At 41.9% G+C, this 23,008-nt stretch overlaps 1 protein-coding gene and 1 non-coding gene across 2 annotated transcripts; both read left to right on the plus strand.

The window, feature by feature from the left end:
* Nucleotides 1-400: 400 nt before the first annotated feature.
* On the plus strand, nucleotides 401-16,451 carry brd1a (bromodomain containing 1a). The gene is made up of 14 exons (XM_032588826.1): nucleotides 401-831; nucleotides 2,507-3,932; nucleotides 4,555-4,711; nucleotides 4,829-4,960; nucleotides 5,044-5,172; nucleotides 6,604-6,916; nucleotides 7,014-7,307; nucleotides 10,014-10,589; nucleotides 10,740-10,881; nucleotides 11,022-11,155; nucleotides 12,324-12,433; nucleotides 12,771-12,925; nucleotides 14,578-14,798; nucleotides 14,838-16,451. The coding sequence occupies exons 2-13, from the start codon at nucleotides 2,524-2,526 to the stop codon at nucleotides 14,759-14,761; spliced, it is 3,735 nt and encodes a 1,244-aa protein (XP_032444717.1). The 5' UTR covers nucleotides 401-831; nucleotides 2,507-2,523; the 3' UTR covers nucleotides 14,762-14,798; nucleotides 14,838-16,451.
* trnak-cuu (transfer RNA lysine (anticodon CUU)) lies at nucleotides 6,433-6,505 on the plus strand. Its single transcript has one exon. It is a non-coding gene; the product is annotated as a tRNA-Lys (tRNA).
* Nucleotides 16,452-23,008: the final 6,557 nt, after the last annotated feature.

A 23,008-nucleotide genomic window follows, 5' to 3' on the forward strand; every position in this document is an offset into this window, starting at 1 on the left:
CCCTTCTTCTTTATAACACAATCAACATTTATTTTATTGTAATTAAGCACAATGTGCACATGAACTTTGAAGACCAAAACAACAACAAAAAAACAACAACCTGCAACTCCGTAAAGCAGAGAATCCTCCTGAGATCATGGGCTGCGATGGGTGGCGGCGGTTCGTGTTGCACCTGTCACCTGGGTGGGGCTTTAAACCCGCTACTCTGTCTGTGTAGGTTAGAGATTAACCCAAACCGTGACTTGCTGGTTTTTTAAAAGCCATTTCCGTTTGGCCAAGTCAAAACAAAACACGTCACAGCTTTACTCCCACTGCACCCCTACCCGAAGGCTTTGTGTACGGGAGCTTTGTCTGTGTTTGGCTAGCCTGGACTGACAAAAAAAAAAAAAAAAAAAAAAAGGGGGCAATGCATCGATTGTGTGACAGATGGGGGGGCTCTTTTGTATGAAATCCTCACCAACATGACCTCCAGCGTCATGCGTAGAGTTGTGCGTACGAGTGGGAGTTGTCTGCTGCTGGATAAACGCATTGTTGTGCTGGGGGGATGTTCCGTCCTGTAACGCTGCTGTTCCTGCTGTTTGCCTCTGCAGCCTTTGAATGGCCTACAAAGGGAGGAACTGTGTCTTCTCTGTAGAAATCTGCACAAAAACCAGCACGGGCGCCAAGCAGACCTCGTTCTGTTTTACCAGTAGGTGAAAAGACCAAAGTGTTTCTCCCCCCCCGCCCCGCTGGATGATAACATTGCGCAGGGAATGAGAACCGTTTCTCGGGCCGTTGCTTTGTAAGGCTGCTGGCTAGCTACCTACTAGCAAAACTGCCCGTTTATCCGAGGTATGTGCTTTTCGTTTATCATGCTTTTTTTTGCGCTTTGGAGTCGCGCAGTGCGCCCCGTGGGCTTCATATTAGCCAGATGTTTGACTTGAATTAGGCAACATTGTTTCAAATGGCTTTTGTTTTGTTTTGACGCCATTTGGTCCGTTTCGGGGGGGCGGTTAGCTTCTGATGCTAGTTAGCCTACGTTATTGTTAGCATCTTAGCAAATTCTTCCTGAGGCTAATTAGTGAGTAAAAAGTGTCAACTCCGTGTGCATTTATGTTGTGAAAGCACTCATTGGGCACCACCCATTGCATTTAAATGCCTCAGCTGACTAACTAACGCCCTACTGAGATACTGTTTACAGAATAGCTAATCACCGAGCTTTGAAGTACTAGCATAGCTGATGGGTCGTGTGTTTTGTGCGTTTATTTACATAAAAAGTAATACTAAAAGATAGTTTTTAGCCATTTTATTCTTGGAGTGAGGGGAGCTCCTTAGTGAATATCACAATGTGGAAAACTGCTCAAGTTGATTTAAGTACTTTCCTGGTTTGAGTAAGTTTGAGAAAAGGAAATGGGGGCCATAGTAGAGGAAATGCCCAGACCTCACAGCCTATTCCATTTTCTCAATTTTGCATCTGCCAAATATACATTAACTGATCTAATCTTTGTTGCATTCACCTATTAGTCCATGTCCCTACTTCCAGCCATTCATTCAACTTCAACTCATTCACTCATTAATCCACTTGTGTATCCTTTCACTTTTCTTCAGTATTTGCGTTCTGCAAAGATAAACCTCCGTAGAGGTGTCGGCCACAAACGCATAGTCAAGTTTTGTATTCATTCAGAATAAAATAAAAACACAGACTGAACAGGAATTTACTACAGCGACGGTATTAGTTGCAACTCAAACCATTTCCTCACACCAATCTTTTCCATTCTCAAGACCAGTCATAGAAAACAAGCATAATTTATATTAAAATGTACATTGCAACTACCCTAATAATCTCAAATCTATTGATACTTATTGATACTTTCATTGAACAAACAGTGGAGAAAATAGTAAAACAAGCAATCCCGACAATGTGGACGGTTTTGGGGGTTTTAAACATCATTAACTGGAGTTTATCACGGCAACGTTGAATCAAAGTTTTTATCTTGTTAAGAAATGTATCACAATAATTTAAAAAAACAATATAACTGCCCATCCCTAGCCATTACTGGTATTAGTTTTGCATTGATGATATCCAAACATCAAAAAGCAAATTGGCAGTCAGTTTCAGTTGACGTTATTAGTATAGTTCTTTTAATATCTGAACCTCAGCCATCTGCAATTTTAGCTTTTAGAATAAAATTCACGCAACACGTTTGCATTATGACAGAAATATAAGCCATGGCTCTGTTTTGATCCCTTAAATTGAGCATTTGCATTGCACCTTGCTTCTTCTGCATGTGCTTTTAGCTATTTCATAACCAGCTAGATAAAAGTCCAACTGATTTTGGTAGTAAGTAAAGAGACAAATAAATACAGAATGTTGAATATCATGTACAACTTTCCTTCCACTTCACAATCCTGCACTAATTTGTGTTGGTCAGTCATGGCCTTCCTACAAAACACCTTGAATTTTGTGGTTATTATACCTCAAGCTTTCCATGCTATCAAAAATGACCTTCAGTCTGTCACTCCACAGCATCACGGAGCGTCAAGATGAAGAAGAAAGCTCGGCAGCACCGGACGGCGGTGCCGCAGAGGGCGCAGTCTCCAATCAAGCCCTCTCCCAACAAGCAGATCCTGACCTACGCCCAGGCGCAGCGCATGGTGGAGTTCGAGCTGGACGGCCGCATCCACCGGCTAAGCATATACGACAAGCTGGATGTGATCTCTGACGACGACCCCATGATCCAGGAGATGATGGAGTGCACCAGCAACAAGGAGAACGCCGACAAACCCCAGCAGCAGGTCCGCCAGAGGTCGGCCAGACTAAAAAGCAACCAGGAGAAGAGAAACGCAGCGCTGGGCATCGCCGGTAACGCGGAGGGCGGCGGGCATCACGCCGCGAGTCCTGCCGCGCCGAAGCTCCCCGAGCCGAAATTTCGAGTCGTCGAATACAACCTTCCCGCGGTTCCCAAGCGCCCAGCCTCGTTTTACAAGTACATAGAGAAGACGGAGGAGGAGCTGGACGAGGAGACGGAATACGACATGGACGAGGAGGACTACGCCTGGCTGGAGTTGGTGAACGAAAAACGCAAAAGCGAAGGGATGAGTCAGGTTTCCCACAACGTTTTCGAGTTCCTGATCGACCGCTTCGAGAAAGAGCTTCACCTGGAAAGTCTGGACCAAGCGAGCGAGAAGCAGCCCGCCGTCGACGAGGACGCGGTTTGCTCCATCTGCATGAGCGTCGAGTGCCACAAAAGCAACACCATCCTGTTCTGTGGCATGTGCGGCGTGTCCGTGCACCAGGAGTGCTACGGCGTCCCCTACGTCCCGGAGAGCCACTGGCTCTGCAGACACTGCCTCCAGTCGCCGACCCAGCCGGCAGACTGCATCCTCTGTCCCAACAAGGGGGGAGCAGTGAAGAAGACGGACGACGATCGGTGGGGCCACGTGGTCTGCGCCCTCTGGGTGCCAGAGGTCGGCTTCGCCAACACCACCTTCATCGAACCCATCGACGGCATCGGGCAGATCCCGTCCGCTCGCTGGAAGCTCACCTGCTACATCTGCAAGGAGAAGAGTGTGGGCGCGTGCATCCAGTGCCACAAGGCCAACTGTTACACGGCCTTCCACGTCACCTGCGCCCAAAAGGCCGGCCTCTTCATGAAGATGGAGCCGATCAACGAGGTGACGGACACGGGGGAGCCCATCCTCTCTGTCAAAAAGACCGCCTATTGTGGAGCGCACACGCCCAACGGATGTGTGAGGAGGCCGCTCTCCATCTACGAAGATGCCAAGCGGAAAAACGGACTCTGTAAGAGGGCGAATAAAGGCAGGGGAGATGATAAAGAACATTGCAAAGGAAAGCAGCAGCAAAAGAAGAAAGGCAAGAGCAAGAAGCCTGAACCTGACGAGGAAAGTGAGGCTGCAGCTCCTGCTACTGTGCCTAGTTTTCCTGCTCACAGGTATAATCAAGTGGAGGCTCTGTAAAGCATTTGAACCATGAGTTTTTTTTTATTCTAAAGGTTTGAAAAGAATGGTGTTTTGAGTTTAGTATTAGCTTAGAGAATAAGTTACTTTTATGTGTTTATCCTAATTATGTCCTGCCCTGTTTCCTTCCTATTTTCATTCTTGTACGTTTTCTTTCTTTCTTGTGTCCTTATTTCTTCCTTCCACTCTAATTTTCCTCTTTCCTGTTTTCTTTTTGCCCTTCACATTCCTGCCAGCCTTCCTACCTTGTTGCATACCTACATTCCTTTCTTTGGTCCTTCCTGTTGTCTTTACTTCTGCTCTTCCTTAATCTGTCCCTTCTTTTCCTTCTTCTCTTCCTTTCTTCCTTCCTCCATGCCTCCATTTTTCTTCCTTCCTTTCTTTTTACTTGTGTTTTCATTCCATCTTCCCATGTGTCCTTTTTTCCTATACCTCCTTTTTCTTTCCTTAAAATGAAAGAGGATCATGGGAAGTTGAGTTTACATAAACTCCAGTATTAATCTTGTTATTTGATGATCAAAAAACAAAGCAGTTCTGAATAATTTTCACCTGGTTCTATCTCACTGGTTCTAATATATTTTCTTGTGCCTTGTCAAGGCTCCAGACCATTCTGAACCAGGTGTCCATACAGAAGAAGAGAGTCTTTGTGGAACTGGTCCTAAATTATTGGACCCTGAAAAGGCGATCTAGGAACGGAGTCCCCCTGATCAGGCGCCTTCAGACCTGCCTGCAGTCACAGAAGAACTCACAGCCAGTACGATTCACATGCTCATCTGTTTTGTTTTTTTTTTGCTTTTCCTTATATTATTTAAATCTCATATAATTTCTGCATTCACCTATTGCGTTTTTATTTGTTCTTTTTGTTCCTCAGAGGCACAATGAGGAGGAAAGCAGAGCGCTGAAGGAACAGCTGAAGGAATGGCACCGCCTCCGACACGACCTGGAGAGAGCTCGACTGCTGCTGGAGCTGATTCGCAAGAGGGAGAAGCTAAAGCGGGAAGAGGTAGGAGAGGACACATTGACAAATTTCAGGCCCATTTTCACCCGTTCCCTCATATTTCTGTTTTCCTCATGGCTCTGTTGCAGATTAAGCTACATGAGACCGTCCTGGAGATGAAGCTAACGCCGTTTAGCATCTTGCTCCGGGCTCTGTTGGACCAACTTCAAGGAAAAGACCAGGCCAAGATCTTCACCCAGCCTGTAGATGTCAATGAGGTGACCTACAAGAGAGGCTTGAACATGTTGTTTTTATTTTTAGGGTTCCTTGCATTATGAAAAAGTCTGGGCTTTGATTTGACTTTTACCAAGTTTGGATAATTGGAGAAAAGAAGATGTTTTATTTCTCTTGGCATTTCCCAAAAGACTGTATTCCTCTATCTGTCCCCTCAACTGTTCATTCAACTGTTCATCAATTTTCTGTACGCTTCAGCATCCAGCCAATCCTTTTTCCATTCATCTAATTTTATCCATTAATTTTTTTTTATCTATCCATGTGTTTGTCTATTTATCCATCTTATTGTCTGAGTTTATCCATCCATCCCACTCTGTCTGTCCACTTCTCCATCCATATCTTCCTTTCTTAGTTTTTTTTAGAAGATCTTTCTTTACATCCTGACCACTACGCAAGAAATCGAGTTTTTGTTTTTATTCATACCTTTAAAAATGGGCAATAATTGGACTTGTGACTTCAGAACATTAATTTTCAAGATGTTTAGACTTTTGACATGAAGGAAGTGTAGAAAACTCCGTATGTTGTAAATGTTAAATAATCCTTCATTGTCGTAGATTTCTGAAACTTGCTTAAATCTGAAAATTTGGTGGAAATATGTTACAATAGTTTTGTTCAATTTAATTCACTTTCAGCCTATCAAGATGTTATTTATAAAAAGGTACATTTTTATCTAACTTTTTCTACGTTCCCTGTGTATTCGAAGAGTCCACGTATCCTTAAAAAGTCTTAGATCCTTTTATCTAAAATTAAGGCCTTAAATTAATTAAAAGGTAAGTTGGGCTAATCACAGGCCTTAAATTTTGTCTTGTGTTTCAGTCATACACTCATACAAAGATTCCACGTAGCTCCTTAATAAATTTTAAGCGAGCCACATTTAAACTGTGACAAAAAAGAAAACATTTGTCGTAAACCTCGGCATCAAATTGTTTGATTTGTTAAACTAATATGCAGCGACTCGCTACGTAAACATCCCAACTGGTGGTGGGATCAATTAAATTTTCTGTAAGAAGTAATAAAAGCATCTCAGTTTTGTGGATTTGAAGATGGATAGAGGACAGTACATTTCTTAAAATAAAGTTACGTTGTCTCTTTTAAGTTTGTGGAACCCTGCAGCTGCTGGCTTCAGTCTCGCACTGAGCCGTGATTCAGGTCATAAATCGCAGCCGCCCACCTGGTGGAGCCCGGGTTACGCAATGCGGTTTCCTGCAAAGTGGAATTTGACACTTGAGAAGTTTGCTTGCCAAGCCCGGCTAGCTCAGTCGGTAGAGCATGAGACTCTTAATCTCAGGGTCGTGGGTTCGAGCCCCACGTTGGGCGCTGCATTTTGTTTCAAGCATGAAAGTCTTTAAATTTCCTTCCGTTGTCTAATATTAACCTCCAGTGACATTGTGTCAATGACAAAATACTTCCTGCAGGTTCCAGACTACCTCGACCACATCAAACGCCCGATGGACTTCTCCACCATCCGGCAGCGCATCGACGCCCAGGCCTACACCAACCTGGACCAGTTCGAGGCCGACTTCAACCTCATCGTCGACAACTGCATGAAATACAACTCCAAGGACACCTACTTCTACCGGGCCGCCGTTCGCCTCCGAGACCAGGGCGGCGTCCTGCTCAGGAAGGCCCGGCGGGACGTGGAGCAGATGGGCTTCGACGCCGAGAGCGGCATGCACTTGTCGGAAGCCCCCGAAGTCAAAGCGCCGCCGTCGTTTTCTTGGGAAGACGGTGAGAATCTTCGTCTTCAAAGGTTCAGTCTGAAACGGTTGGTCGATCTTCTACTGAATCTCTCTTTTTTTTTTTTTTTTTATTCCTGTACCCTCAGTGGACCGTCTGCTGGTGCCGGCCAACCGGGAGCACCTTCCCCTGGACAAGCAGCTGCAGCTGCTCCTGGAGAAGTTCGACCTGACCTGCGCCATGAAGACCAGCCCGTCCCGCAGCAAGCGCCTCAAGCTGCTTAAGAAGACCATCAACGACATGCGAAACGAAATCAGCCTGAAGAAACTTCTGCCCTCTCACCATCACAGTTCCGCCTTCGCAGCCGCTCCGTCCCCTCCGGAGCTGGACAAATCCACAGAGGACAGGCAGAAACCCAACGGGCATTTTCAAGATGACGAAGGTACGTATGCATTCTCTGTTTTACTCAGTTTTTGTTCCTGAAAGGCAGAGACAACATTGTTATTGATATGTGGCAGCTTTATTGATTAATTGTCGCAGTGATGGATGTTTCTTTAAAGCAACAAAAGGCAGGTTGAAGGAGAAATTTGTCCTTCTAGGGAGTGGAGGTGTGGCACATTTTGATAACACATAAAGACGGTTTTATGTAAACTGCACCTCAAAGACCATCTGGTTGAGAGTGACCGGTTGAAGTCAGAGTGACCGGATGACTTCAACAACCTCCTTGGTCACTTGATTGAACATGCGGCTTTGTTTCAACAGGTTTTTGTCGATAGGTTCCAAACTGTTTTGTCCTTGTAGAGGAGAATAGAAGTTTTCATTTCCAACCAGTTTTTCTCTGCAGTACATTTTTACAATCTTTTTCAAGCAGATTCTGCTTTAGACCTGGGTTTGAACTTTGAGCCGTTCCAACACATTAAAATTCCCAAGATTTTTATCCTGTTGTGTTCACACTGAGCTGGACTCTATTGGCCAATTAGACTCCTGGAAGCATTTGATTAAATTGGATTTTCAGTCCTTCCAGGAGGTTGTGATGTTTTTCTTTTTGTGATTCTTGGTGCCTAAAATTAGCAGATTTCTTTTCACCTTTTTCAAAAAGTTACGGTCAAACTTGCAATTTTTTTTAAAGCTTTGTTTTTGCCACAACGTGGTCTTACAAAAAAGCTGAAATTGCCACACATGACGTCCCCAAAAAATACTTTTAATAGTTAATATTTGAAGTGCAAGCAACATTTTCACCTTCTTGAAATAGAACCTTGAATACAAATGTGTTCTGAGGAGTTGTCAGAGTGCAAAAGAAGAATTCCAGTTTGGTCATTCAAGTTGGCATGAACCGTATGCAAAGTGTATGCAAGTCTTACAAAACAACCAAAACGATTTTTGGAAAAGGTACAATGTTACTGTTTAGCTTCATGCATGCATCTCACAGATTCAGGTTTCACGAGAGATCATGAAACAGGAAGTTAAATCAGAAGGGGACTAACGGGATTGGCTCATTCCTCCCAAAGTGTTTCAAACACAGGATTATGTCAAGTGCTTAACACCGGACTCTGAATTCTCTCCCACAAATCAAAATATAATTATTTGAGCAACCTTCTTGTGTGGTTCATGGAGTTTTGCTTCAAATGTTACAGATTTTGTTGTACTTGTGATCCTATGGTGATGAATGTGTGTTTACGGCCTGTTTAGTTTGAGCAGGCTGTAAAAATGGAAACATTAAAGGAGAGCAGTTGTGTAAAAAATACAAAAAAAACCTATTCTTTCATTTGTATTCATAAAAAGCCGTCAAAAGATTTAGAGAAATACACCAGCTGTGATAAAACAAAACCCGCCGGCTTTGATTTGTGTGCTGTAAAGGGACGGCTTCGCTTTAAACTCGAGTTGTTCAAAGGCTTGCTGATTCAAAACAACTTCTATGAAGTTGTCCTTCCTGACTGAGCCACACTGAAACGTTCAGGTTACCACGCCAACGATGGTGGCGCTGAAGCGGAGAAAAGGCGCAACCGCTTTCTGAACTTGGAAATTTGCATTGTGAAAAGTGTGAAATTTTGACATGGAAAATTGTGTTGGAACTACAATATTTTGAAATTACCCGAAAGGAGAATGAAATCACAAAAACTAAATGGACGTAAAGCTGATTGGACTTGGTATTAGACAACATAAACGTTCACTTTCCAGGTTTTGACTGTTTTGTGCTGACAGGTTAAAGATTGCTAGCTGAAAAATTAAGATCCCATCATATCGTCTTCTTCACGTTACCTAGAATTGAGCAGAATGCATCTTTTCTTTTCTGGGACAGAGAAGATGGTCAGATTTTATAAAAAGAAAATGGATGGAGATTAGGCATGGACTATTTGGCTTAAAAATAAAATTTCATACCAGATTCTGTTTCAGAATATTTTTTTCTTGCTTTCTTTTCTAAAACTGAAATTACAAGTGACAAGACAAAAATGATCCCTTCTGTGAGTCGTACGATGGAGTATCGGGGCCAGGCTGCGAGAATTTTTGTCGAATTACAAAAAGCAGTCACCATGCTAGCAAAACAAAGACGCATGTTTACAAGAACGTATTAAAATTACAAGAATAAACTTATTTTTAAAAGAAAAAACTGTGCGTTATAAAGATCTGACTAACATCTGTGTGATTTAAAAAAAAAAATAGACTCTGACTTTGTCATTTGCTCAATCATTTCGATGTCCTGTATGTGGCAATAATTTGACGCTGATGTGTTAGAAGATTAAGTATTTCCTCATCTGTAAAGCTTATGCCAAAGTATAGCGTCACAAAATGCTCAACTTTCCTTATTTTTTATTTTTTTTGCTACTTGTCTTGTCATGTTGAAGTTCTCACAAAATAGCTACTTCATTTTCCTAATGCTACGACTTTATTCTGGTAATTTTCTGACGGCAGTCTTGGAATATTATAACTTTATTTTTGTATATTAAAACGCCTGACCTCACTCTTAGTAATGAAAACTCAAGGAGTGCAATGGTGGGGGAAAAAAATAACCAGCTTTTCAAAAAACAAAAAAAAACAAAACTTTTTTTTTTCACAAGCCAAAAGTTCATTTAATCAATTAGAATGGATTGATGGAGATGAGGTGATTCTGCCTCCACTCAGCTGTGCTTCCATGATGTCCCCTCCACAGGAGACAAGTCTCTTCCTCCTAAACTGGAGCCGCCGGACGCTCTACCCCCACTCCTCCGCTCGGATGCCAATTCTGAACCCCCCACCCTCAAACCGATCGACGACGCCCCGGACGGCGCGGAACAGACTCGCGGCAAGCGACCGAGGTTGGACGGGGACGCGGCGGAGCTGCTCTCCTCGGCTCCACGCCTCAACGGCCACTCCCTCCAGAGCGCCCTGTGGGACGGCGACGTGAGCGTGCTGGCCACGCCCACCTTCGCGGAGCCCACGGGCGCGGCCAACCACCGGACGGCCGTCGTCTTCCGCAAGTCGAAGGCGGCCGGAGCGCACGGGCCGCCCGAGGGCAAAGACAAGGAGGACGACGGGGCCGACGGCGGGTCAGGCGAGCAGGACGGGGAAAATAAGGACGGCTCTCAGCTCGGCGCCAAATCTTTCCTCTCGGTTGTCATACCGCGGCTGGAGACGCTGCTTCATAGCAAGAAGAGGAAGCGCAGTGGCAGCAGATGCAGAGAGGTGGAGGAAGAGGAGACTGAACACACAGAGGAGGGGGCGTCTCCCGGGAAAAGACTAGATACTGGTAAAAACATCCTTTGGAACTATTATTGGTGAACAATTCAGTAAGGAATCTGTTGGACCACAGGCCAAAACTTTCTTCTTGGCTAACCAGAATGTTACCATCTAGTTGTCAGATATAGAGAGTGCTGTTCTGTCTTCTGGCTCCTCGCAGGCCTGTCGAGAGGTTTCCTGGGGATGGACGAGGAGAAAGAAGTAGAAAAAACACGGCGGCCCAGCAGAGCGGTGGAGCCGCGACGGCGCTGTGCCTCCGAGTCCTCCATATCTTCATGCAGCAGTCTGCAGGGAAGCGCCAGGTCAGACGGCCAGAAACACAGATGAGAGACGAACCTTTGAGGCTCACCCTTATGTTTTAGTTACAGCTGTTTATCCAAAGGTTTTGTCCAAGTAAGGTTGTTTTCATGTGTGTGTTTGTGTGTGTCCATTTTGCTCACAGCACCATTCTCAGTCTTCCAAAATGTGGAAAGGGGAAACCAGCTTTAGTCCGAAGAAACACTGTGGATGATAAGAGTGAACTCATTGCCTGCATTGAATCGGGGAACTTTGCCAAAGCTGCTAGAATTGCTGCAGGTAAATAAATACTAGTCAAAGGCAGCTTGATAAAGTTTCTGAAGTGTACCTTTAATGCATGGTTGCTTTTTTTTCTGAGAAGCTAATATAAATTATAAAATTATGATGAATGATACCATGAATGTTTCTTATTCATTGGATTGATACCCCTTGAACTTTTTTATGTAGTTTTGTCATGTTAGGACTACAAATGAGCACAAACTCCAGATTTGAGACATTATTTGAAAACAAAAAGTTGTGTTTCGTCAGGTTAAAATCTAAAAAAAATGCTGTGCTGTGTTCAGTTCTCCTGGCTCAACACTGATGGATTTTTGTGAAATAAAAAAAACAGGCTCAGAATCAGTCGAATGAATACATTTTTAGGACTTTCCGCAACCTCCTAATTTGACTTAGCTGTTTGCTTTGACTATGCCGTCTTTTGTTTTTAGCTAAATATGCTTTGCTCTAACCCATTTCAGTGGAGCTCTGGGTGTAGTCATTGTCAGAAAAAGAAGTTGGCCGATTTATAGCCTCGGGGTACCCCACACAAAAATAGAAGGAAGGAGTAAAGATCACTGCTGTGCACCAAGTTTCCCTCAAATAATGCAAAATAAACCAAGCAAAGAGCCTTTTCATTGTGCTTCAAAGTTATGCACGACTTTGTTTTTAGTATTCCATAAAAAAAACCACAGGAGGTTTTACTTCTAATGTGACAAAAGGAAAATTTCAAGGGGAACGGATGTTTTTGCGAGACCAAGGCGCTTATTGGACTAAATAGATTAGCAGCATCCCTGATGTCTGCAGATATCTCTAAATTATCTTAATCTTCTTCAGACTTAATGTGATCAAACCTGCAGACATCTGGTTTCCATTCATGGCTAAAAAAACCCAAAAACATATTTGGAAACGAGGATCCGCTACAAGCCAGGGTCTTTTGAGTGTTGGCAGTGACCGTTTATTTATTTATTTCCCTGCCTGCCACCGTCGGCATCAAACCAGTCCGCATCTGGGCGCACGCCCTACCGTCATCTTACCTTCGTCTCAATCTCTCATTTTTCAAATTAAGTACTTAAACACTCCTGGCTAATTTAAGCGTTCGCTCCTCGCTGTACCTAATTTTCCCACTAACAGTTTTGAGAACACGTCTCTCTGTGTCTTAACTTCTCTGGTGTCGTTCCCGCTTCCGTAGAGGTCGGCAACAGCAACATCTGGATGCCGGCTAGTGCTGCAACAGTTGCCCTGGAACCTTTGAAGCTAGTCTGGGCCAAATGCAGTGGCTACCCTTCCTACCCTGCTTTGGTGAGTTTTATTTTTTTATTGCTATTATCCTATTTAAATGTCACCTTCATGTTCAGGACTCACTGAAGCCAAATTGCAACAGTCTTCCTGAAAGTTGGAAGAAATTGAGACTGTTTGTCCACTAGATGGCACTCCAAATCAACTATTTGATGTTTGCCTTGAAAGAAATCCAATTGGGTTTCTTTTTTTAATGTAATCTTTATTAACAAATGACAATCACACAAAATCAACAAGTAATCCCATTGGTTTAAGCTAGCGGTGTGCATAGGATTGTTTGTGTTAACAGTTTCGGCTGTGTCTCCCAATCCCCCCCATACCCTCCACTGCTGCGTGGCAGATCATCGACCCCCACATGCCACGCGTCGGCTGCCAGCACAACGGGGTGTCCATCCCCATCCCCCCCATGGACGTGCTCCGAATCGGAGAGCAGATGCAGTACAAGGCCGAGGAGAAGCTCCACCTCGTCCTCTTCTTCGACAACAAGCGCAGCTGGTGAGTGCCGCCCCGTTCGTCTGAGTGATTTAGGCCGACGCCGGCTCCTACAAGGGTAAACCTGTCAACCTCCCCGTCAGCTGATCGTTATTCTCCTCTGGCTGCGGAGCATCAGTTGTCAGGAGAAAACAAATGGCTCTCGCCTCGAGAGGCACTTGATATGTTCACCTCGGCTCCCATTAAAATACTGCGAAAGGACGCCGGGCAATTTCAGACGTGCAGCACGCGCCACAATTACCGGCGAGCGTCGGTAGAGGTTGTGTAGAACGCCTTCAGAGTAAATTCGTCTTCTGCTGGAATCTCTCGCTGGAAAAAATGGAGGAAAATACAACGTATTTATCTATCTATATTCAGTTTTTAATTTCTGCTTTTAGCAATCTTCTATTGTTTATTTTTGTTGCCAAAGCTTTCTAGATGGAGCGAAGTTTCTCTTGCGCTCTTCAACTCTCCCTACATCTTTTCTGTAGAATGAAGTAAAAAAACTCACTGCAGAAAACCCAAATTCAGTTTTCTTGCAGAGGTTTTATTTAAAATAATAACAGCAATAAAAATATTTTTCCGGAATAATACACGTCTCTCACTGTTGCAGAGGGTTTTTAATCCCCGTGTCAGATTGAATCTATGACGACGCATTAGCGCCATTGTAGAAAGAAAAGACAGTAAATTTCCACCAAAAAAGCTAACTCAGAAATTTTGAGATTGATCCCAGACGTTTTCTAGAAGAAACAAGAGCATTTCTGAACTCCAAAAAGTTGAAAATTTTCAAGAAGAAAGCTCAGAAATGTTGAGGTAAATCTCAATTTCTTTTTTAGAAAAAAGTTGTTTCTTGGGGGTTTCAAATTTTTATCTTTTGAAGCTCAGAAATTTCTCCTTTTTTCTCTTTTTTTTTTCCAGAAAGATTCTGAAATTGATCTCAAATTTTCAGTTTTTTTGTTTTGTTTTGTTTTGTTTTTTTGGTGAAGATTTACTCTACCTACATTGGCCCCAGTACGCCATCGTTGGAATCCTTGTAGAGTTTAACTAACTCCAAATGTTTACACTTGTGATGGTAGGAGAACTTTGTATTTTACTTTCTGACATAACTCTGACATTTTTAATCAGGGTAAGATTATTACCAACATAATTTTCTTGAATTATGTTAAGTATGACAAACGTACGTGTCTCTATACAATAATTTATAATAAGCAAGACATTGTTCAGTTGAAAAATTGTAAGCAAGATTTCTGCACCCAAACCAGCTTTTGTTTAATTTATTACATTTGGCTAAATACAGCAAAATAATTTGAAAGAAATTGACCAAAACCCTGTTCTTATAGCAGATTAAATTTGTTCAACGTAGCCTAAGAGAATTTGAAAACTTGATTTACTTTCTGTTAATACAGCAAACGTGCAAAATCTATTTTTACAATTTGGATCAAACAAAAAGAATCAGACAACTTTGCTTTGTTTTGAGGTTTCGTTTTTCTTCCTCTTCATGGCCCGAGAGTACGTTTGGGCCACATGACAGAACGTTTGGACTCTCCTGATTTATACCGTACTGAAACAGAAAGTCGCGGGTTACAAATTGAATATTCTCAGACACTCAGTCATTGCTGCAAATGTGATTTGGTGGAGGAAAAAAAAATAATAATTGTGAGCATTGGGATCTCCAGGCAGTGGCTTCCCAGGTCCAAGATGGTTCCTCTTGGCGTCGACAAAACCATCGACAAGATCAAGCTGATGGAAGGCCGCACCTCCAGCATCCGCAAAGCGGTCCAGATCGCCTTCAGCCGCGCCATGAACCACCTGAGCCTGGTGCAGGACGAGCAAGTCAGCGACCTCAGCGACGTCGACTGAGGATAAGACCACTAACCAAAAAACTCCCCCCCCCCCCTCCACACACACACACACACACGCACACCCACACCCACATACACACACACACACACACACACACACACACTCGCTCCTCATTCCCCTCCTTCTGTCTCTGCGGGAGACTTTGATGTTTACTGGGCACCTGCTGTAACAGGTGGTGTCAGAAATGAATGTGTCCGTATTTCCTCTCCACCCTTTCTTTCAGCCTTGTGACTGTGCTGAGGTGGAGGCGTCCCCCCACCTCCTCCTCCACTCTCAATCCAAGCACCTCCTCTGCCATCGCTGATGTAGTTTGTTTTGGTTGCCTTACAGAATCCCGTTAATTTGAATAAAAACCTATTAAGCTTACGTCATTCCCACAGGTTTTACGTCTGTTGCTTTCGTTTGTATTTAAACTGTAAATAACCTGTACATTTGCCTGACACTAACTTATTTTTTATTTGTTGAACATGCCATTGGTACTGTACAGTTGTTGTTTTTTAAAAAATATTTAGTAAGTTTTGCTTGAATGATCGAAAAGAATAGAAAGTTAGGGCTCAAGTGTCTTGTTTAAAAAAAAAAAAAAAGAAGAAAAAGAACAAAAAACTCTAAAAGCCTTGTTTTTTGTCTAAGTTATTATATTGTAAACTTCCATTTTATTTTATTTTCTTGTATGAAAATAATTTTGGTATATTTTTGTTCATATAAATACAGTATTTATATTTGAATACATTGTATGCTGTCTGTTTGTCTCTGTCGGGGGGCCAAAAGCTCAGTTCAGTTCGCAAATAAGTTGTTAAATAAGCATTGGGCAGACGCGACAGTAAAACAAACGAAGCCTACATTTTGATATGTTAATATTTTAATAATGAAGTCATTCTGAAAATGTGTAGGAATGAGTTTTCATTCGATAACAAATCAATTTCTTGTCGCGGAAGATCATAAATCGATTTGACCCGTCAACGTCGAGGCCTGTTTCATGAGACTTAATTTAATCCCACGACGAACTGATCCGTGATCCGTTTATGTTTTAAGGCATGAAGCATATCTGTGGACACAAATGCGTATTTCACAAATTATTGTGCATTGGATTGCACCACTTTGGACTCTCGGTGTGCGTCTAAAGCTCGCAGTCTGTCGTGAACACGGAACATTTTGTTCTGAAGAAACCAAAAATGTTGCTACCCAGATGATTTTTTTTTTTTTTTTTTTTTTTTTGTCGTGTGATTTTTTTTTTTCTTTTTCTGAGAAATTGTTGCCAAAAAATAAGAAGAAAATGTCAACTGTTTTTTTTTTAAAGGAAAAAAAATTGACTGTTGCTTTGCTGTTGTAAAAGAATGTGCCTCTGTTAACTTATTGTAAAGTACTTGCATTACTTTATATGTGAAGAAAGACATGCAGAGTGATTGTGAAGTGACACATTCTATGGTGAATATCTGCCTTTTTTTTAATGTAACCCTTTTCTAACTTTTGTAGCTGTAGACTTGAAAGACAATTCTTCTGTTTGTTTTTTTTAATTTTTTTATATGAACGTCTATTTTTTCTGGGTAGCACCGGGTAGTTTTGATATACTTCATTTTGTACTTTACTGTAGTGTTATTTTTTAATGGGAGGGGCATACAGAATATTGCTGGGACTTTTTTTGTAGTAAAAGAACAATAAAAATACAAAATAAACAAAGTGAAAGTGATTTTTGATGTCCATTTCAGTACGTTTGATACTTTGCGTGCTTAAAAGTAAACACCCACGGTTGCGTTTGTGTTTCTGATATTAATTTCCATCTCAAAAGCTTATTTTCTGTCTCTTCTGACAAACTAAATAGATTTGTAACTGATATAGGAGTGATAAAAACGTAGTTACGCGTAAATATGTTTGCATTCTTAGCTCAAATGCAGAAACGCTGAAGGCTAAATTTAAATCCCAGTTGTTGCACAATACATAAAACTTGGATAAGAGTGAAAATATTTGAAATAAATGCATGACTTCTGTTTTAATGTGCAGCTGTTGGCAAGTTTACTATAACTTCGACAACCCCCCCGAAAAGAACAAGTTACGCAGAGATTCATGCTGTTTGGTTTAAATACATCAAAAGTTTGTTTTACAGATCCAGGAAGTCAAAATTGCAAGACGGCTGCATTAAGACAAGAACCAAGGAAAGTTAAATTTGTTCTGGAACGCAATAAAACTGAACTATAAAGTCTGAATTTTGTTAAAAGTTCCTGTGAAGTCGCATTGTAATGTAAAAACACATGCTTCACCTTTTGAGAATTTGGAACCAAAAAAAGGCATATTTCGCAGGGCAAATTGAGCCAAAAACATGACTTGTGTTGGATAAAAAAAAAAAAAATAGAGGTCTCATAACACAATATTTTGTTTTGGAAACATATTAATTCAGCTTAGATTTTCAATTAATAAAGGAGCTGCTGGAATCTTTGTTTATAGCCTTTTCCCTTTTGTAATATAACTCTAGATAGTGAAATCATCTTTTTTTACTGTCACGGATGACTGCGCTTTTGAATTTAACCATGGTTTTTGGTCATAAGTCTCATTTCTAAGGTATTACGAAGTGTCTTGGAGGACTTTCAAGAGATTTTGTGCTGGAATATCACCGTCCTTCATCAATTGTTCTCATCTCTGGTTGAAAATGAGTCATTATGCTAAGAACTACGTAGGTTAAAGACTTCTGTGGCTTTGGGGGTGATTAATAATAGATGCCATATTTTAATGTTACACTTGTACACACAACAAAATGGAGTTAAGTTTGGGTGGTGGTGGGGGAAGTTTATCAACTTTTTTTCTGTTATAGCTAACAAAATTATGTTTACAGTCATTTTATCTTTCCAGAAATTGGTTTATACTTTTAAAAACATCCCTTTTTAAAATTTTTTTTTTTTTTTTAACAAAGTAACAAATGAAAAATGCAACTTTTTTTCATAGCACGATTGCTAGTAATTACCAATTCAGACAATTTTTTTTAGAAACTTATAAAACGACCTGGAGATATTCTCAGATTTATGTTATTTTGATATATTGAAAAATCTGCTGCCGCACACCTGATTTAGATAAATGGCTGATTAACGAGCACTTTACGGCATGCTGGAGGAGAAACAATGACCTGTGTCAGGTGTGCTGGAGCAGACACACCTAAAATAAGAAGGAGTCTATTTAGAGCAGCAAGAAGCCAACAGGTAGCTAATTGTGAATTCATTTAAATTGAAACTGTGTTGGTTATTATTATTTTTTTGTTAGCTTATGCATTTATAATTAAGATATGTGAATTTTGACCGGGAAAAAGTTTGTTTACAGCGCAAATCAACATGTGAAGAATATAGAAACATAAAACGCATTTAAAAAAAAAAAAAAAACAGACAAAGTTGAATAAATGTGTTATCTGGACTGCAATGAATCATAATTGTGAAGTTTGAATTAAGAAACTGCGCGAGGTTCTTATTGTTTTGGCTAACAAAGACACATTTGCCATTAGCTTATCTCTTCGAACAGAAGAGGCTGCAATTACGGTGCTGTCCTGAGGGGGTCGCTGTGGTACTACATAAAAAATGCTTCCCACCTCGTTCACCAACCCAGCAGACCTGCATGTCTACCTGCTCTTTTCAGCCAGAGCCACTTTTTTTCTTCTTCTTCTTCCAATTGGGGAATTAAAAATCAGCATATAAACTGTACTGAAACGGCAAAGAGTCAAATTGGGAAGAATGCGAATTGTTGCTATATCAAGTTGGAAGACACGGTTTTCTGGTTTTGATTGTGGCCCTCCTTCACACCGGCCAGAAACTTTGTTTATGCCAGAGGCTGGCACGTCTCCTCCTTCACAGAGTGAGCGCACAGCCGTCCTCTGTAACTGCTTTACGTGTTTATATGCTAATGATCAGGTGAAACTGAACGGGACTGGACACGGTGCTGCTGTGTGGGCAGGCTTTGGACCCCGCAGGGCCCCGCTCCTGGAGTTAACTCCACAACCCCGCTCACCACCGTCGATGACGCGCGACCTCACAAGCCGAAGCCGGGTTCGCCTCTGATGCAAATTCTGCAGCCATCTGTTAAAATAGGCATTTTTTACTTAAGCCCGACGCAGCTTTAGTCATTTGGCGCTTCTGACATTCAGCGAGGTAAGCCCGCTTTATGAGGATTAAATGAGCCGGTAATGGGGGCGGGGGCCCCGTGATATGGAGAGCCACCTTCAAGACACGTTTAAAAGACATCTCCCATCTTCATAAACAACTGGAGCTAATGTGGTCGCACAAACAGCAGCAGAGGAGTATGTCTCCATCCCTCTCTCGTCTGTCTTCAACAGATACTAATTGTGTGGGGAGGTAAACACCGCAGTTGAGCGGAGAGGACGGCGAGTCAAGCGTGAATATCAATCTCCCCACATCAGTGTCATCAGATGACTTTGACTGAGCTGAGGTGGGCTCATTAGGGTGCGGCGGGCGCCAATAACATCCAGGTGGAGAGCTGCAGTGTTGTGGAAACCTGCGGTTTGCAGATGTGGGTGGGTGTGTGTGTGTGTGTGCGGGTGTGTGTGTGTGTGTGAGACACGGTTCTGGATGTATAATCCAGCCCACCTTTGGCAGAGGTGTCGCCAGAGTTCAGGGGAGGAAGTGTCATGCTCCCACGCAGGGCCGCTGTCAGTATGAGGCACGAGCAGCCACACAAGTTCATGCTGTAATGTGTGCCGGGGTGTGTGTGTGTGGTTTTCTTTTTTGACGTTTGCTTGACTGCGCTCGCGAAAAGTTTCCCCACCTCTTCGGCTTTTCTTGGCTTTCGTCACGCTTACAGCCACAAACTTTAGCGGATTTTTTCTTCTGCATTTTATGTGACCCGAGTAAGACCAAAGTGGGGCAAAGTTGTAAATTGGAAGGAAATGAACAGAAATTAGTCTGGCGACTGAGTTCGTTGCCCATTCATTAAAAAAAAGGAAAATAAAAAAAAAAGCCTTCAGCTCAGTTGGGTGGTAAGCATCTTTTTGTAAATTCGTTTTTAATTAAGGTTTGTCACAAATTCTCACCACAAGTGGAGCCATTCTGACACATGAATATGGTTTGATGTAGCGATGACTTTCGAACAAACTCTGGAAAAAACATGGAATTCACCTTTTTTTTTTCTAGATATGGAGAAATGTTTATGTATTTATAAAACTACCACCTGTCCTATTACTTAAGTAGGTCATTGCATTGATTGAAGGTGACAAGTGCATGTAAACACTCTGGTTTTCAGGACTTTTTTTTTTATGTAAAAATGATCAAAACTATAATTTTCCATACACTTTACAGAGGAGCGCCCATCGTCAGCTAACCTGGACCGCTCTGTGGCAGCGGAAACACCCAGAGAAAATGGCAGGAACACCAGGAGAGGTCAGATCAATACTTTCAGTACATTGGAGGAGAACAAAAGGAAGCAGTGGTCAGCCTGGCATCATGATGAGCTCAGCCTGGATGATAATGGCGGATGACTGCAGGTAAGGAAAGATTCCTAAAAATATCCTGCCAAAGCTGTTGCAGTACCAACCTCTGTTACCTCTTCCAATAAGATCAGTTTAACAGAAGCACTCAATCTTTGTTAGATATTTGAATATATTTGTTGCTGTATATTTAAATACTTGCAGTACTTTCTTTGAATTAGCCCAGTGTTGAGATGAGACTGCAAGGTAAGAATGTGTGTTGATTTTTATCGGTCAGGGAACGTCTACAAGAAAGTATTTACTGTTGAACCTGCTCATAACTAACATGTCTAACTAAACCGCATACAGTAGTTAGAAATAGGTTTTTCTTGCAACAGCTATTTAAAATACAGCAGATCTGAGACGTCAGAGCTGCTTTCAAGTATAGCCTGAAATAAAGTTATATTGACTTAAACAGTTTGAAAAAAAGCCTAAATATTGTAGATATCTAATTCCTAAAGTTTTTGCTTTCCTTTTAACTTGAAAAGCCTCAGATTTGAGACGAAAGTCCTTAAACATACCGTTAGGTTTGATTTTAATTACTGGTTCTTTTTTGCAAAACAGCCTCAAGCTCAGTCAGGTTGGTTTGAGAAAAGTTGTTTTTTTTGCTTTGTTTGGGATTTTGTTTCTGGAGGGTCAACCCTGCATTTAGCTTCACCCAGTTTCCCCATCATCTCTGAGCAACTTTGTTTGTCCCACCAAGGAAAAGCTTCTGAACAGCATAATGCTATCAACACAGTTTTATGGTAGAGAGAGAAATTTGGTTGAAGTGGGTTTATTTAAAATGTACACACTTTTTATCTTTGTTTTGTTCCCAACTTTGAATTTGTGAAAGCATTTCCCAAACCATGCTTCCACTATGTGCACTAGTTTGTGTAGGTCTAACATAAAATCAAAAACACTGGAGTTTGAGGTTGAAATATGATAACATGTTAAAAGGTTAGGTTGGAAATAATACCTCAGGACAGTGAGTGAAAAGGTTCCTCATTTTCTAACAATTTTCTAACAAGACATTTTGATTACAGTGAATAAAACTGAATACGGATGTGATTTTTAGGGGCAGAAAATATTTCCTTAAAATTAATACGAGTCCGTTGGAAAATTTGCAAAAGATGTCTGGAAGCTAATGAGAAAGAAATGGAGCTTTAAAAAGGTAACTCCCACACCACAATGCTGCCATCGCCGTGTTTTAGGTGGTAGTGGTGTGTTCAGGGTGAAGTTCAGTGATAGGTTTCAACCTTTATAGAGATTTTCTTTTTTTTGCATGAATGTTTAATAGCAATGTCTGACTGTTCCTTCCACTACACAACTGCACACTGATGCTGTAGCACATAAAATGCTGACAATCAAAGAAAAATGGGAAAATTTTATGGGGGTGCTGATACATTTGGAAGGTTTATTTGGACTGAATCACCAGGTGTTTTTCTCTTAGAGTCTGAAGCTTCAAAGAGCTTCCTCTGAGCACCAAAACTCACACACAAAAAAGAAATGCAGCACCTAGACTTGTGTGACTGAAGTTTTATGAGCGTGTGAGGTGACTTGTAAAGGAAACAGACTCTGAACCGTGCAACCATTCTTCTGCATTAAACATTTCGCGAACCCTCCACTTTCCATTTTGGGACCTGCACAAAAATATTCTCCAGCACCACTTCTCTCCTTCAAGCTTTCTTCTTTTGCTCTTTTTCTACTTCTTCTTTTTTTTGTTCTTCCTCCCCTCTCTCGTCGGCGGGTCCTGATAGGCCCAATCTCCAGTGGCCATGTCGAAAACACCGGGCCAGAATAGCATGGGCTCAAGGTGGATAAATATTTATGGGGTGCGTTTACTCCGCACCGCAGAAGAGAAGTAGAAATAGCGTGTTTCCAAGGTGAGCAAAACAAACAACTTCAAAGGAATTTAAATGCACTCCATGTAAATTTTCCCCCAGCAGTCGCATGTTTTCTGCAGAGATTACAGTTATACTGTTAATGAAGGATCTGTGCTTGGTGCCAGTTGACCTGATTATTGTCTGTAGCCCAGAGGTATTGACAGACAAGGCAGATAATGTGAGTAAAAATCAAACGCACACAAATATGAGTTCTGCATTCCTATTTTATTTTTATTTTTTTTACTATACATTCATTCCTTTAAGGCTTGAGTTAAAAAAAAAACTAATTGATCTACACAGTTACGGCCAAATAGTGAAAAACAAATAAACGACAATCCCTGCAGATTGTAATTCATTTGCAGATCGTCTGTGGAGGTAAAAACATGCGAGATCTCTCTTCAGTCTCGGTTCCGTGATCTCTCAAAATTCGGCAGCTCCGATGCCAGACGGTTCTCTTCGTCACATGCTGCCCCCCTCTCCCCCCCAAATCAAACCCAGTCAGGCGATCGGCTAATTATCCACTAATGTCATGATTCAGCTGGCTCGGGAAACGTGATGATGGCGACGGCGTGTGTCGGGGGCCAGGCAGGCTGGTTGTTTGGGAGTGAGAGACGGAGGGAGGGGATCAGCAGGGCTCAGAGCAAGGCCCTTTGATGTGGAAGATAATTACTTGTGTAGTTAAGATAATTAGCACAAGTCCAGAATAAAAGTAAATAGGCTAACTGTCGCTTCCACTGCAGCTGCAATGAAGTCAAGCTGCGAGTGGAACAGCATGTAATTTTCCTGTCTGCTGAAAGTGAAGAGAGATTAAGCATATGCATTTATTTGGCTGAGCGCGGCGTATACTCGTAGTACACAGTGGGGATGAAAGATCGGGGCCGCGGGTCGTGCCTTTGAAAAGTTTTCGCAACCTTTTTTTGGAAAATA

The sequence above is a fragment of the Xiphophorus hellerii genome, chromosome 17 (assembly GCF_003331165.1).
Source record: "Xiphophorus hellerii strain 12219 chromosome 17, Xiphophorus_hellerii-4.1, whole genome shotgun sequence".
Taxonomy (NCBI): domain Eukaryota; kingdom Metazoa; phylum Chordata; class Actinopteri; order Cyprinodontiformes; family Poeciliidae; genus Xiphophorus; species Xiphophorus hellerii.